At 50.3% G+C, this 14,603-nt stretch overlaps 2 protein-coding genes across 2 annotated transcripts in view; both read right to left on the minus strand.

Moving 5' to 3' along the window:
* shdb (Src homology 2 domain containing transforming protein D, b) overlaps positions 1-9,337 on the minus strand; it is an 18,709-nt gene extending 9,372 nt beyond the window's left edge. The window contains 6 exon segments of the mRNA XM_067230255.1: positions 2,590-2,620; positions 2,622-2,714; positions 2,716-2,834; positions 5,839-5,989; positions 8,012-8,394; positions 9,222-9,337. Of these exon segments, the coding sequence (XP_067086356.1) occupies positions 2,590-2,620; positions 2,622-2,714; positions 2,716-2,834; positions 5,839-5,989; positions 8,012-8,350 (733 nt within the window). The 5' untranslated portion in view covers positions 8,351-8,394; positions 9,222-9,337.
* A 1,585-nt stretch (positions 9,338-10,922) lies between these two features.
* s1pr3a (sphingosine-1-phosphate receptor 3a) lies at positions 10,923-13,704 on the minus strand. The gene is made up of 2 exons (XM_067230256.1): positions 13,481-13,704; positions 10,923-12,849 (listed from the first exon to the last, which is right to left on the minus strand). Exon 2 carries the CDS (start codon positions 12,733-12,735, stop codon positions 11,539-11,541), a length of 1,197 nt encoding a protein of 398 aa, XP_067086357.1. The 5' UTR covers positions 12,736-12,849; positions 13,481-13,704; the 3' UTR covers positions 10,923-11,538.
* Positions 13,705-14,603: the final 899 nt, after the last annotated feature.

Here is a 14,603-nt window from a genome sequence, read left to right on the forward strand (position 1 = left end):
AACCATGCGAACTCTGCCTAGCAACGCACCAGTTGTGGGAATATGGATTAAATGTGAGACTGGAACAATGTTTCATCTCGCTCTACTACGGCCCAGTCAGCGGAGCATGCTCAGACAGGCCGGGCTGCTGTCTGTGTCTGTCTGTTGTTGTGGTCTGTGTCCTGGTCTGTGTCCTGGTCTGTGTCCTGGTCTGTGTCGTGGTCTGTGGTTGTGGTCTGTGTCCTGGTCTGTGTCCTGGTCTGTGTCCTGGTCTGTGTCCTGTCTGTGTTGTGGTCTGTGTTGTGGTCTGTGTCCTGGTCTGTGTCCTGGTCTGTGTCCTGGTCTTTGTCCTGTCTGTGTCCTGGTCTGTGTCCTTCTCTGTGTCCTGGTCTTTGTTGTGGTCTGTGTCCTGGTCTGTGTCTGGTCTGTGTCCTGGTCTGTGTCCTGGTCTGTGTCCTGGTCTGTGTCCTGGTCTGTGTTGTGGTCTGTGTCCTGGTCTGTGTCCTGGTCTGTGTCCCTGGTCTGTGTTGTGGTCTGTGTCCTGGTCTGTGTCCTGGTCTGTGTCTGGTCTGTGTCCTGGTCTTTGTCCTGTCTGTGTCCTGGTCTGTGTCCTTCTCTGTGTCCTGGTCTGTGTCCTGGTCTGTGTTGTGGTTTGTGTCCTGGTCTGTGTCCTGGTCTGTGTCCTGGTCTGTGTCCTGGTCTGTGTCCTGGTCTGTGTTGTGGTTTGTGTTGTCGGTCTGTGTCCTGGTCTGTGTCCTGGTCTGTGTCCTGTCTGTGTTGTGGTCTGTGTTGTGGTCTGTGTCCTGGTCTGTGTCCTGGTCTGTGTCCTGGTCTGTGTCCTGGTCTTTGTCCTGGTCTGTGTCCTGGTCTGTGTCCTTCTCTGTGTCCTGGTCTTTGTTGTGGTCTGTGTCCTGGTCTGTGTCCTGGTCTGTGTTGTGTCTGTGTCCTGGTCTGTGTCCTGTCTGTGTTGTGGTCTGTGTCCTGGTCTGTGTCCTGGTCTGTGTCCTGCTCTGTGTCCTGGTCTGTGTCCTGGTCTGTGTTGTGGTCGTGTCCTGGTCTGTGTCTGGTCTGTGTCCTGGTCTGTGTCCTGCTCTGTGTCCTGGTCTGTGTTGTGGTCTGTGTCCTGGTCTGTGTCCTGTCTGTGTCGTGGTCTGTGTCGTGGTCTGTGTCCTGGTCTGTGTCCTGTTCTGTGTTGTGGTCTGTGTTGTGGTCTGTGTCCTGGTCTGTGTCCTGGTCTGTGTCCTGGTCTGTGTTGTGGTCTGTGTCCTGGTCTGTGTCCTGGTCTGTGTCCTGGTCTGTGTCCTGGTCTGTGTCCTGGTCTCTGTCCTGTCTGTGTCCTGGTCTGTGTCCTGGTCTGTGTCCTGGTCTGTGTCCTGCTCTGTGTCCTGGTCTGTGTCCTGGTCTGTGTCCTGGTCTGTGTCCTAGTCTGTGTCCTGGTCTGTGTCCTGGTCTCTGTCCTGGTCTGTGTCCTGGTCTGTGTCCTGGTCTGTGTCCTGGTCTGTGTCCTGGTCTGTGTCCTGGTCTGTGTCCTGGTCAGTGTTGTGGTCTGTGTTCTGGTCTCTGTCCTGGTCTGTGTCCTGGTCTGTGTCCTGGTCAGTGTTGTGGTCTGTGTTCTGGTCTCTGTCCTGGTCAGTGTTGTGGTCTGTGTTCTGGTCAGTGTTCCAGAACAGATACTGATAGCATGTGTGGAACCAGCAGTCCTAGGATCAGCGCTACAGAACCTCCCTTCTAATAGTCCTGTAAGCAGTCCTGTCCCAGAAGTGCCCATTCTGCAGGACGAGGAGCGTTTTCAGCTGGCTGGCAGGAACAACAGCCCATCCTGTTCACTCCTCCACCCCCAACACCTCCCTCCCTCCCTCTCTCTCCTCCCTCTCTCCCCTCCCCCCCCGCTCCCTCCCCCCCTCCCTCCCTCCCCTCCCTCCCTCCCTCCCTCCCTCTCTTGGTGTTAGTTACGGTGTCTGTTTAGTGGTCCTGAGCTAATGTGATTGGAGAGTGTCCATAGTGTGTGTTTGTCGCGTGCAGAACTCTGCTCTGTCGACACGCCCACTTTATTAGCTCTGGATCAGTCATGCGCGTGTGAGCGTGTAATTAACTGAGAGGAGAGGAGAAGAGAGGAGAGGAGAGGAGAGGAGGGGGGAGGGAGAACATAAAAGGGGTGAGGGGGAAGAGAGTGTTGATTTATTTTGCCGTCACCTTGACCCCCTGACTTGTGGATGCAACTCAATTACCCAGACAAGACCTGATGGGGCCTGCTCTGATCTATTGTCTTCACTGGCTCTCACTGTGCACCCAGCACACACACGTAGGAGTTCGTACACGCACACACACACACACCACAGATTCACACACCCACACAGGTTCACACATACACACACAGATTCACATGCACACACACACAAACCCCACACTGGTAGGCACAAACATACACACAGTTGCATCACACACACACACACACACACACAACTGGAAAATGCAAAGTAACCCCGTTTAGCAGCGTGGTGAACCACAGTTTGTGGGCGAAGCCAAGTTAGAACATCCCGATGTGTGTGTGCTGTGTCAGCCAGGTAGACAGAGGGAGGCTGTGTGTGCTGAGGTCTACACACTCACTACCTGCAAAGGCTTTCGAGATGTTGTCCTTCTTTCCACTCCCAGGGCTGGTCGTACTCGTCCGCAGGCCTCTCGTCGTCCTGAGGTAGCCTGCTCTCCCTGCTCTCCTCCTGGGGGTCTGCGTAACCCGAGCCCCAGGCCTAGGCCCAGGCCCAGGCCCAGAGGGCCGCCTCGCTCGTCCTCGTAGGGGGTGTCGTACAGCTGAACCTCACCCCGCGACCGGCCGCTTCCTGGACCGCGCTGTAGCTCTGTTTCAGATCACACAGCACACACAGGTCTTACGTGAACAGCTGTAGAAAGAAAACGCCTGATCGAAAACCGAATTGGTGAAATCGGTTCGAATGGTGAGCCAAGTGCATCGGCTTCACCAACTATGACAAAATTCCCGTGGAGTGGCAACACGACTTCAGATTGGGGGAGAGACTAATGATGTTTGCACAGCTTGCCAGAGGCTCAGTGCATCATATGAGGGGCTTAGCCAAGCCTGGGCTAGACACCAAGCAACCAGGCAACGGCAGCAACACCCTCCTCCACCCTCTCTTCTCTCCTCTCCTTTCTCCTCTCCTCTCCTCCCTCCTCTCTCTCCCCTCCTCTCCTCCACTCCACCCCCCTCTCCCCTCTATCCTTTCCTTCCTTCTTCTCTTCTCTCCCCTCCCCTCCACCCTCCCTCCCTTCCACCCACCCACCCTCCCTGCCTCTCCCCCCCCTCTCGCCTCCACCCTGCAGCTATCTGGTACACATCACCACAGTAGCTAGCAAGTACACAGCACAGCGCTTCTCATTAGCATGTTCTCACTACCTCTGTGTGGTGCGTGTTTCTCCAAACATGATTTCCCACACCTGATGCACACCACAAAACATTGACCTTGAGGTAAAAACTCTGATATGGATTATCGACAGACCATAATGCCAGAGGATGCACCTCTAAAACAACCAGTGTCGATAGCAGCCTTACTTTAGCAACCCAAACGTCCCTTCATATTGACGTAAGACTTGACAATTCCGTTGCAAAAAAAACAAGAGATCCTGAATCTCCAAAGGGGGGGGGGGGTGGGGGGGGGTGGGGTGGGGGGGGGGATAGTCTTTGAATCCAGTTCCGGGAGCTTTGCCACGAAGGTGCACTCATGTGAGTGGGAGTCAGATGGCTGAGCGGTTAGGGGAATCCGAAGGTTGTGGTTCGAGCTGTGCAAAATGACGTTGTGTCCTTGGGCAAGGCATTTCACCCTACTTGCCTCGGGGAGAATGTCCCTGTACTTACTGTAAGTCGCTCTGGATAAGAGCGTCTGATAAATGACTAAATGTAAATATGAGAGGGACAGAATGCTGGAGCTCGATGGTAGGGTCGACGGAAAGCAAGTGGAAACTTTAACCTTCAGACTACATACTGCTATTGGGCAACCCTGTCGTCTCCATGACGACAGAGGAGGCCCTGGGGGAAGGGCCCCGAGGTGGTAGAGGGGGGAGGGGGGGGGGCAGGGGAGGGGAGGGAGGGGGGGGTTGGGGTTTGACGCTAAGTCATTGAGACAGAGTCAGAGCTTGGCTGAATGCCGCCGTACCTGAGCATGCTGTGTCAAGAAACAGCCGGGTGAGATGGAGAAGATGGACGAAAGGTGGAGAGATGGACGAAAGGGTGGAGAGATGGGGGGAGATTAGGAGGGAGAGAGGAAAACGGGCAGGAGAGGAATAAGAAAGAGATGGGGGAAATGATGGGGGAAAATAGAGACAGAGAGATAGAAGAGAGAGAGAGAGAGAGAGAGAGAGAGAGGGGGGGGGGGGGGTAGGGAGAGATGGAGAGGGAGATTGAGAGCTAGATTGAAGACGTGTGAGGGAATGAAAATCTATTTGTGTATGCAGATGATGTCACGCTACCAGCAGCAGCTGTGTGCAGAAGATGCTTGATCTTTCATCCGGTCCAAAACACGACAACTTCACATTAATGGCAGCCCGGAGCCTACCCATGCCAAGAGCATGTAAGAAAATATTGATCTTGGATGCTAAAGAAGTCCAATCCATCTCAGTTCATGTCAGTGTCTTTTGTGGACAGCTACAAATCAGTCTTGGTAAATCTGTTCCTGTCTTAGACAATCCAAAAAACGATATATCTTTTTTTTAATCCTTTACCCTGGTTGCATGCGAACTTGTGTTTACTAATGAGAGCCTGTGGCTCTCTCACCCATCCATCCTCTCTCATCCATTCCATCCATCCTCTCTCATCCATCCATCCTCTCTCATCCATCCATCCTTTCTCATCCATCCATCCTCTCTCATCCATCCATCCTCTCTCATCCATCCATCCTTTCTCATCCAAATATCCATTGTCATCCATTCTCTCATCCATCCCTTCTCCCTCATCCATCCTCTCTCATCCATCACGTCTGATTGGCTGACTGGCTGACTGGCTGGCTGGCTGACTGGCTGACTGGCTGACTGGCTGACTGACTGACTGGCTGACTGGCTGACTGACTGACGCCAGCCCCTCTCCTCCTCCTCTGACCTGAATGAAGGCGACCGAGACGCCAGACAGACTCGTGCTGCGCCCAGACACCCCCAGGGGGGCTGGGACGCATCAGCACAGGAGGACCCACCTCCCTCGGCCCCCGGGACAGAGCACAAGCATGGAGAGAGAGAGGAGAGAGAGAGAGGTAGAGAGAGAGAGGTAGAGAGAGCGGTAGAAGAGAGAGAGAGAGAGAGAGAGAGAGAGAGCGGTAGAAGAGAGAGAGAGAGAGAGAGAGAGCGGTAGAAGAGAGAGAGAGAGAGCGGTAGAAGAGAGAGAGAGAGAGAGAGAGAGAGAGAGAGAGAGAGAGAGAGGAGAGAGAGAGAGAGAGAGAGAGAGGAGAGAGAGAGAGAGAGAGAGAGAGAGAGGAGAGGAGAGAGGAGAGAGAGAGAGAGAGAATGGATCTGAAGTGAAGGCCCGTGAGAGGATCTAGAGGCAGGAGGAGAGCGTCCTCAGCGTACATGTCTGAGCGACTCACGGTGAGGGAGATGCCTGGTGAACCATCAGAAAAGCTCTTAAAGGGATGTTTGTGCCAACCACAAGGGAGAGAAGCCACACGCTTCCAGACCTTTCTAAAAGAGGGAAGACCTCTCTGGTAAATGTTCTTTTTTGTGCTTAAGTATTCTCATTGAGACTTGATTGCTGACAGACTGATGCTTCAGACCTTCCACTCATTAGACCAGGAAGTGAGACAGGTATTAGCTCAGTGGTTAGAGCATTTGACTGAGGTTGCAGGTTCAAAAAAACCCTGTTCTGACCTGTTATGACCCGTTGGGCCTCGTAGGGTTCCATGTAGCCACTGTTCTCACAGGGAACGGGCCCCTGGTCCGGTTCTGGTCGGGGGTCCGAACGCACGTCGAACGGATCAGAGTAGTCTGTGTCTCCTACTGCTGGTGCGGATGGAATCACCTGAGGAACACACACACACACACACTCACTCTCAGTTCTGGAGGAACACACAGTACACACCACACACACTCTCAGTTCTGGAGGAACACACAGTACACACACACACACACTCTCAGTTCTGGAGGAACACACAGTACACACACACACGCTTAGCCGTGTCATATATACATCATATATCATTGTTCCATTGAGGTATGTATGGTTTGAATATGTGATGCACAAAATACAGTATGAATCAGAAGAATCAGAATGGGATTTATTTGCCATGAAAGTTTGCACAGACAAGGAATTTGCTTTGGCAGGAAGGTGCATACAATAAACTTTTTTTTATTTTTTATATGTGGACTATCTATACTAAGGGTACATAAACTAGCAGTACTAAGTGGAATTAGAATTAAATAAAATATACAATAAAATAAAATATACAATAAAATAAAATATAAGTTGCCATAAAATAAAATATAAGGTATTAGTAACCATGGTTTGAAGGAGTGAGCGTTTGATCTCCCATGCACAGGCAGGATCAGTGGTCAGATGGCATACATTTACATTTAGTCATTTAGCAGACGCTCTTATCCAGAGCGACTTACAGTAAGTACAGGGACATACCCCCCGAGGCAAGTAGGGTGAAGTGCCTTGCCCAAGGACACAACGTCATTTCGGACAGCCGGGAATCGAACTTGCAACCTTCGGATTACTAGCCCACTTCCCTAACCGCTCAGCCACCTGACTCCTGGCGCATACTGACAGCTACACAGACACAGCCATATGGTCGCACACACACACTCCCCCACCGGCTACACACACACACACCTACACACACACACACACAAAACAAGCCAACAAAGGTGGCACAACATAGACCCGTTAGACACACACACACACAGTCGGTACACAAACGCACACGCAATCTCCCGTTGGTCACTGGAACAGGTTATCGACGCGCAGGAATGTGCAGGTTGATTAGGGCAGGGATATTTCTCACGACCAGATCTGCGGACTAACGAGGTCGGAGGATCCCGCAGATTGCCCAGGGTAATGACCCTGCCTCAGACCACAACTACCCTCAGCTTTCAGACAAACACGGAGAGGGAGAGGGGAGAGAGTGACCTCACAATACTCTCATTAACTTGCTCATCGTGTGCGAATGGGTTCTGTACAGAATCGATACTATCCCTTTATCCTGTTCTCACACAATAACACACTCACACACTGTCTCCTGACTTTCCTCACACACTGTCTCCTGACTTTCCCCCTCCCTACCTCTCTCCACATATATATATTCCATTTCTCTCTCCTTCTATCTCTCTCTGCCTCTCTCTCTGCCTCTCTCTCTCTCTCTCTCTCTCTCTGTGTGTGTCTCCTTCCTTCTATAGGCCTCTCTCAGTACAGCTGTGAATGCATTCCGCTTCCAGCCCACCCTGTACCGATACAGGCTGTGAAGCCGGTGTATCTGATGGGACCACAAGTGTAGCAGCATGTGGTGGTCTGAACAGCCTGTCTGCCCGGGGGGGGGGGGGGGGGGGGGGGGTTCACGGGGGGCTACGCTTGCTAAACCAAACGCCATTTATTATTTATAGAGGGACATAAACTCTGGAGACTGCCCCCTCCTCCCCCTCCCTCCCCCCCCCCCCCCCACACACACACCCATCCAGCTCAATGGTGCATTCAAGACATCAATAGCTCTTCCTGTCATTAACCATCTAGGCCAGTCAATTCAGGCGGCACTTCCAAGGTGTGATTCATGGTAAGGTTACCTCTTGACACCCAACACTGTGTCAGAATCATGTCACTTTCTTTTAAGGGAGTCAGGTGGCTGATTGGTTAGGGAATTGGGCTAGTAATCAGAAGGTTGCCGGTTCAATTCTGGCCTGGAAAATGACGTTGTGTCCTTTGGCAAGGCACTTGACCCTACTTGCCTGAGGGGGAACGTCCCTGTACTTACTGTAAGTCGCTCAGGAAAAGAGCGTCTGCTAAATGACTAAATGACTAAATGTAATGTAATATGTGGTGTGGACCTACGGGTTCCTGTGGTTCCTCCAAGGACATGGAGCTCAGCAGGATCTTGGTTCTGCCCAGGTCTTGGGAGTCCACCTTGATAAGACGATGCTTGGGCGACACCACCTTCATATCCAGGCTGGAGGACTTCAGCGGGGAACCGAAGGCGAGGTGATTGGAATCCGCCGTCACGGAGTCGCTTCTGGCGCGGCTCTCGGAGTCCTCGTATGGGTCTTCAAAATCCAGATTCTTCTGGAGCCGGTAGGCTTTCAGTATCTCGCTCTCGGTGTAGTCGGGGGTGGGCGGCTGGGGAGGCACGCGCCTGCTGCCGAAACTCAGGTAGTCTTTGAGCCACTTGGCCATCGGACCACTGCCGCCAAACACTCAGTGCTGTTAAAAGCTGGAAGCTGTTGATGGAAGTTTTTTTTTTTTTTTAAGGATCAAAATATAATTAATAGGCCTATTGGATCTGAGGATGTTAGCCTACAAATAGATTAAAACAGTGTCTGTTTTCCATAAAAGCGTCACACAACTTGTGAAAACTGAGGTTCGAATTCGACACAGCGATTTAAAAATCCATTAATGTTTTATTCTCTACTACGTTAATCCTCAACTCGTGGACCCGTGCTCTCGTCGACCAGTGCTCTCGTGGTCACAACTGTGCCGGAGCGCAGCAACAGAAACCCAAACAGCTGGATGTGTAGGACTGCTATTTTGCGCTCTGCTGAGCAACAACAATGTCTACACTGGACTTTGCCCGAGCAAAACGATTTCAGTTGACGCCCTGGTAATAAACGCTGATGTAATTCACAAATTAAATGTTTTTCGTGAGGGGGACACAAATAAAACCACAAGAGATGACCTATATATACAGAGTAGTTGGTTCTAACACACGGATTTCACACAGGGCATATTTACATCCTACTTTCTAATCATTTTAAATTTCATCGGAGCTATTTTACTACTGTAGTCTAACACCAATACAGCAATAGTGTGTCAAGTTTCGCATTGATTAGAAATACATCTCACTACAACAGTAGGCTTCGCATATAGGTTTCATACATATCCCATATGTATGAAACCTTCAAATATAACGAGAAAGAAGACGGTTTATTCCATTCATAATAACTTTGGAAAATCGTTAATTTTACTTTCTATAAGTTCACGCATAAACAAAGCCCACAATTCGAATTAAATGTCCTATAGTGACTGACAGCGCAGCTCTGAAACAAACCTCCAGTTCTCCTACCACTCCGGACCTGAGCGCTTCATTGCACGTATTTTCACACTGCTAAAATAAAGTGCAAAAGCCAAGAAACCTCCGATTAAACTGGCTGTTGTCGGAATGTGTACATCTGAAAGGAAAACGAGAAAAAACAACATCGGTTGCAGAGCGAGATGGGTGATGAAGCAGGGCAGAGTTCCGCTGTATGGAACGACTGATCGCAAATGTGAGCGTGAGAGAGACTGCGAGAGAAACCACGCGGTTAAAGGGGACGCTCTCGCTTTCCAGTTGGTTATTCCTTTTATGGTGAGCCGACTCTTTTACTGAACATGCGCAAGCACATCGAAGCCTCAAGCGGGGGTGAACCAAAATGATAGAAGGGTTATGTTTTGTGATCGACTTACATGTAGACAAATGTACACAAGTTGTCAATCAGTGTTGAAAGTCTTGGCTGTGGGGTTTTTGATACCGTTTCTGAAATAGATAGCTATTCCAAATGTAATACCAACTCAACGACATTAGTTTGCTTTGAAAGAAAATAATTGGGAGTACTGGGATTCACTGACACTTACACTTACAGGTACTAACAAGCAGCCACGCTATCAACTGAATCTCAAACTGTCTGTCAGAGACGGATGTGAAAATAAGTGGGAACCCAACACACACGCACACACACACACACACGCACACACACCCACACACACATAGAAACACAATTATAAGACAATCCCTTTTTGTTCCAAATATAACATACGAGTCCACGTGTCCGCACGTGCTCCATTCTTTCACATCTGTCACATTCCGACTTGAGTCGTTATAAGCACTAAGCTGAGTCGTGTGATATAAAGGTCTCTACCGTCTAGGGCAGTAAGACATCATAAATGCCTCTTTTTATGACAGCCATGATCTCACTCCGTCCCAGGGGGGTGGGGGGTGGGGGGGTACGGATGAGGTAATCACACCAGAAGCTCTTCCCATCATCCTCTTCTCACCTCCCCCCTCCCCTCCCTTTACACACCCCCTCATCCACACTCCCTCTCCCAAAATTGGTTCAAACAGCGAACAAAAGAATGAAGCAGGCAAGCAACGCACCGTCACTACCACTGCCAGCAAGCGAGAAAAACAAAGTAACAATGTGTTTGTTACTAACAGGTATTTTGTTATAAAATGGGGACACAGTTTCATGCGCTCACTTTTATGATTGTGATAGCACCACCTAGTGGACGAGAATATAATGCATTGCATCTTGACATGGGAAGTGCATCATATTTCACTCCAAGTCCCTTTAAGGTTCTCCTGCTGTCTGCATTAGTTCCATTCCTGTTTGGTCTTTGCATCAGGTGCCTTCATTGACTGTCTGACACCTACACAAGTCGTCGGTGATTTGACACCGCTAATTTCACCCACTAGATAGTGTTGGTCTGTCCATTGACGACGTCAAAATAATGCGGTGGAAACAAATCGTAGAAAAAGGAGGAATTGTATTTTATTCATTTGTAAAGGTATTCGAAACCAGAAATGTTTAGGTTGAAATGTAATCACAGTACATTTGCTAACTAGTAAAACTTTCATCCTTTTAAATCCAACTTTTATTCACTAGTGGTTAGTGTAAGTGTAAGTGGCATGTGTCTTTGTTTTTGGGAAGCAGAACTAATACTGACTGACGGTTCATTTTTACAAATCTTAACAATATTAATACTAAAGCCACTGTACCGTGAAAGCATTTAATACACACAAAGAATTATCACACATTTCATAATACTGAGAAGGCCTGGAACTTCTTGGAAAATAAATATTGTATCCTATAATTATTATAATAAAAGTAAAGGCAGGTGTACTGATAAGTTCATCGTGCACTGCAGGTGCAGTAAACAGTGACCTCATTTGTCCTCACAAGCCAGTCAGTGGAACACCGTGGAATGTCAATCACCAGCTCGCTCCTGCATCCTGATTGGATGACCCCCCAAAAGCATTCCGTTCCATCGCGAAAAGATTCATGTGTTTACACGGGCAGAAAACACCAGTTCAGTGGTGCTTTTGAAGCAGACTGTAAAAAATAGTGGCTTTATATGGTTAGAGTCCAAGATAGTCATATGTTTCTCCTGTTTGGACCCTCTCCCTCCGTGCTACAGGAGCCGTGAGAGACACCTGATGTTCTCCCACCAGTGCTTGTGGGCGAGCCGCCATGCTCTGAGTCCCCCTCACGCTCCACAGTCTCACCCTCTCACCACACATGACCAGTACCGGACAAACGGGCCACCTGACCAATCAGAGCTCGCTAACCCTAACCTGACCAATCAGAGCTTGCTAACCCTAACCTGACCAATCAGAGCTTGCTGAGGGAGGGCAGTGCCCCTGCCTTCACCAGCACGGCCGAGAGAAGGTCGGCGGGCCCCGAGGGGTGTGGCGTGCCGGCGGGCGACGGGTCGCCGTGCCCGTGGTTGGAGATGACGGGCGGGGCCGCTTTCCCCCGGGTCAGGGCGGGCCTGGGCCCTCCGGCCTGGCCGCTGCCCCCCATGCTGGTCTTGCTGTTCTCCACGGTGGGAGCCAGCGTCCCCGGGTGGGGGCTCCCCGGCGCCGGGGCCGTGGCCTCCAGCTGGCCCTGGCAGCAGCACAGCAGCCGGAAGAAGGCCGCCCTCATCTCCCTGCTGGACAGGGTATAGATGAGCGGGTTGAGGGCCGAGTTGAGCACGGCCAGGGCGATGAACCAGTCCACCTGGTAGAGCACGGGGCAGCGCTCTGGGCTGCAGCCCACGTCCAGCAGCAGCAGCAGGAAGAGCGGCGCCCAGCACAGGACGAACACGCCCAGCACGATCACCACCGTCCGCAGCAGGGCCAGCGAGCGCTCCGACGGCCGGCTGCTGACCCGCCGCCCGCTCGACGTCACCAGGCGGTAGATCCGGATGTAGAGGATGACGATGGCCACCAGCAGGGCGCTGAACACGCTGATGCAGAAGGCCACGTAGCTCTTGTCGTACAGGGGCAGCACGGTGGAGCAGGAGGCCAGGCGGCCCAGGCAGTTCCAGCCCAGGCTGGGCAGGGCGCTGAGCAGGAAGGACACGGCCCAGCAGCAGCCCAGCAGGGCCAGGAGGCGGCCCCGGCCCGCCGCCTCGCACGGCCTCAGACGCACCATGGTCATGTGCCGCTCGATGCCGATGGCCAACAGGCTGAAGGTGGAGGCGCTCAGGGCCACGAACATGCTGCCCTCGCGGGCCAGCCACTGGAAGGGGCTCAGGTAGAACGTCCGGCTGCCCGACGTGAAGATGTTGACCACGTACGCCACGCCCGCCAGCATGTCCGACAGTGCCAGGTTCCCGATGAGGAAGTACATGCGGCTGTGGAAGCGCTTGTTCCTCCACAGCGCCAGAAGCACCGTGACGTTCTCCAGGACGATCAGCAAGCAGATGAGCAGGAGGAACACGGTCTTGCAGGCGCCGCTGCTGCGCGGGCGATCCAGCTTGCCCGAGTGGTTGTAGTGGTGGACGATGACGGAGTTCATCCCCTCCTCCAGCTGAAACGCCATCCTGCCCGTCCTTCCCCTACCACACAGCAGAGGGCGCCACAACACTGGAGACTGCGCGGCGGACTGCGGCTTCTCTCCTTTGAACTAACAGCATCACCGAGATTCCACAGCTGCCTGCCAGGTAGACGACGCAGAACAATGTTATCAAACTGTCATGAATAACGTCAATAGAAAGGTTTCGATGTAGGTGATAGAGAGATTCGATTTTGAAGACTTTAAACCCCCTAAATAGACTCAATGTTAATACTTTCTTAGCTTATACATCCGCTGGTAATGATTTCTCTAAGTTAGTTAATTATTAATTTATTCAGATAGTTTAAACGAAGAGTTATGTGTGTCAAAAAGCCAGATAATTCAGATCAGGGTTGAAGAGTAGTGACATGTCACATGTGAAGTCAGACACAAACGTCGCCTACACAGATGAAAAACAACCGCCTTAAGCATTTTGGTTATAAATATTCAACTTAGCACAGTCATAAATACTCTTCATAACGATTTTTTTTTGGGGGGGGGGGGGGGGGGGTTGAATAAATGGAAAGAATGCATACTATTCAAACTATACCACAAACGTTAATCCAGTTACTCATAGAGTTATGTTACCCCTGGAGTTAAACAGTGGAAGTTTTTCCAAAAACATAAGATTCGAGAGACAGCAATCGGTTAATCGTACTGAACGTTTTCTCACTCTAAAAGTTGACCATGTTACATCAAGAGTGATCATTTTCCCTTAAATGTTTCCTCTTACCTGGTGCTTGGATGTTGGTTCAAAATGTATCCTATTCTTTATAACCTGATGTTCATCCAACTCCGTTATGTGTTATACTCCATCATTTAAAAACCCGAAAGTTTCGGTTGTTGATATTTTTGTTGATTGGTCAGTTCATTAGCTTTAGGTTATGTCCGTTAGAACGCAGTGCCTTAGCGGTTCTATCCTCTGCCTTCCTCTTTTTGGTCCTTTCAACGTTTTCAACTCTCACGCTACCCAACCTGGGAATGGGCGGGCTTGTCCCGTGTTCCTGAACGCGCTCTGGCCATTTATGAGTCACGGATAAAGACCCAAATCGGATGTGCTTGCTTGGCATGATTGTACGTTTTAGAAAGCCAGGGTTTTACTAAATCTATTTTAGTTTGACAGTATTTTCAAAGTTTTTGGAGGTTTGTTTTACTGACTGTCAAAAATGGATTAATTACACATGTAATTAATCCCTTTTTGTAGGTCAAGTGTTTTGTTTGTGTGAAATGCTTGGGTAAATTACTACTTTTGGAAGAGAGGGATCTTTTTGTGCCTTGAATGTGTCATTGACCCCTTCAGCGCATGACACTTTTGTCATCATTTAAGGATCTGTGTGGACTTCTGTGTAGCCTCTGGCTACTTTCCTAACCTGTATTTTACACCCATGTGAATCATGTCAACACCACACTGAATTTAAAACCACATACGTTTCTCACTGGAAAGAACATGAATGAGATCATACATGGTCTGTTTATCTCAGTGAGATCATTCCATGTCTTTGATAAAACAAAGAGAAAAAACAGGCGCTCATATTGTTTGTTTATTTGCCTTCTGTGGAATTTACCCTTTTCTGACTGGTCAAGAAGTTATAACCCTTCATAGGCTTTGATCAGAGGTTGTTTTTCATGCTCGGAATGAAGACTGTCTTTTCCGTCTCTGTCCTTCCTGAGTGTGAGATACGTCAGAGCTGAGTCCCTGCCTGGGAGGAGAGAGACTGACTGTTACTGTGCAGGCATGCTTTGTGGATGACACGCTCTTCCCCCGCCTTGCTGATTGTGTGCTACCAAGTGTTGGAATGGGAGGGAAAATTGCAGCTGAATATCCCCGGTCCTTCCTGGATGAGTTGCGTCCCTAG

The sequence above is a fragment of the Osmerus mordax genome, chromosome 27 (assembly GCF_038355195.1).
Source record: "Osmerus mordax isolate fOsmMor3 chromosome 27, fOsmMor3.pri, whole genome shotgun sequence".
Lineage (NCBI taxonomy): Eukaryota > Metazoa > Chordata > Actinopteri > Osmeriformes > Osmeridae > Osmerus > Osmerus mordax.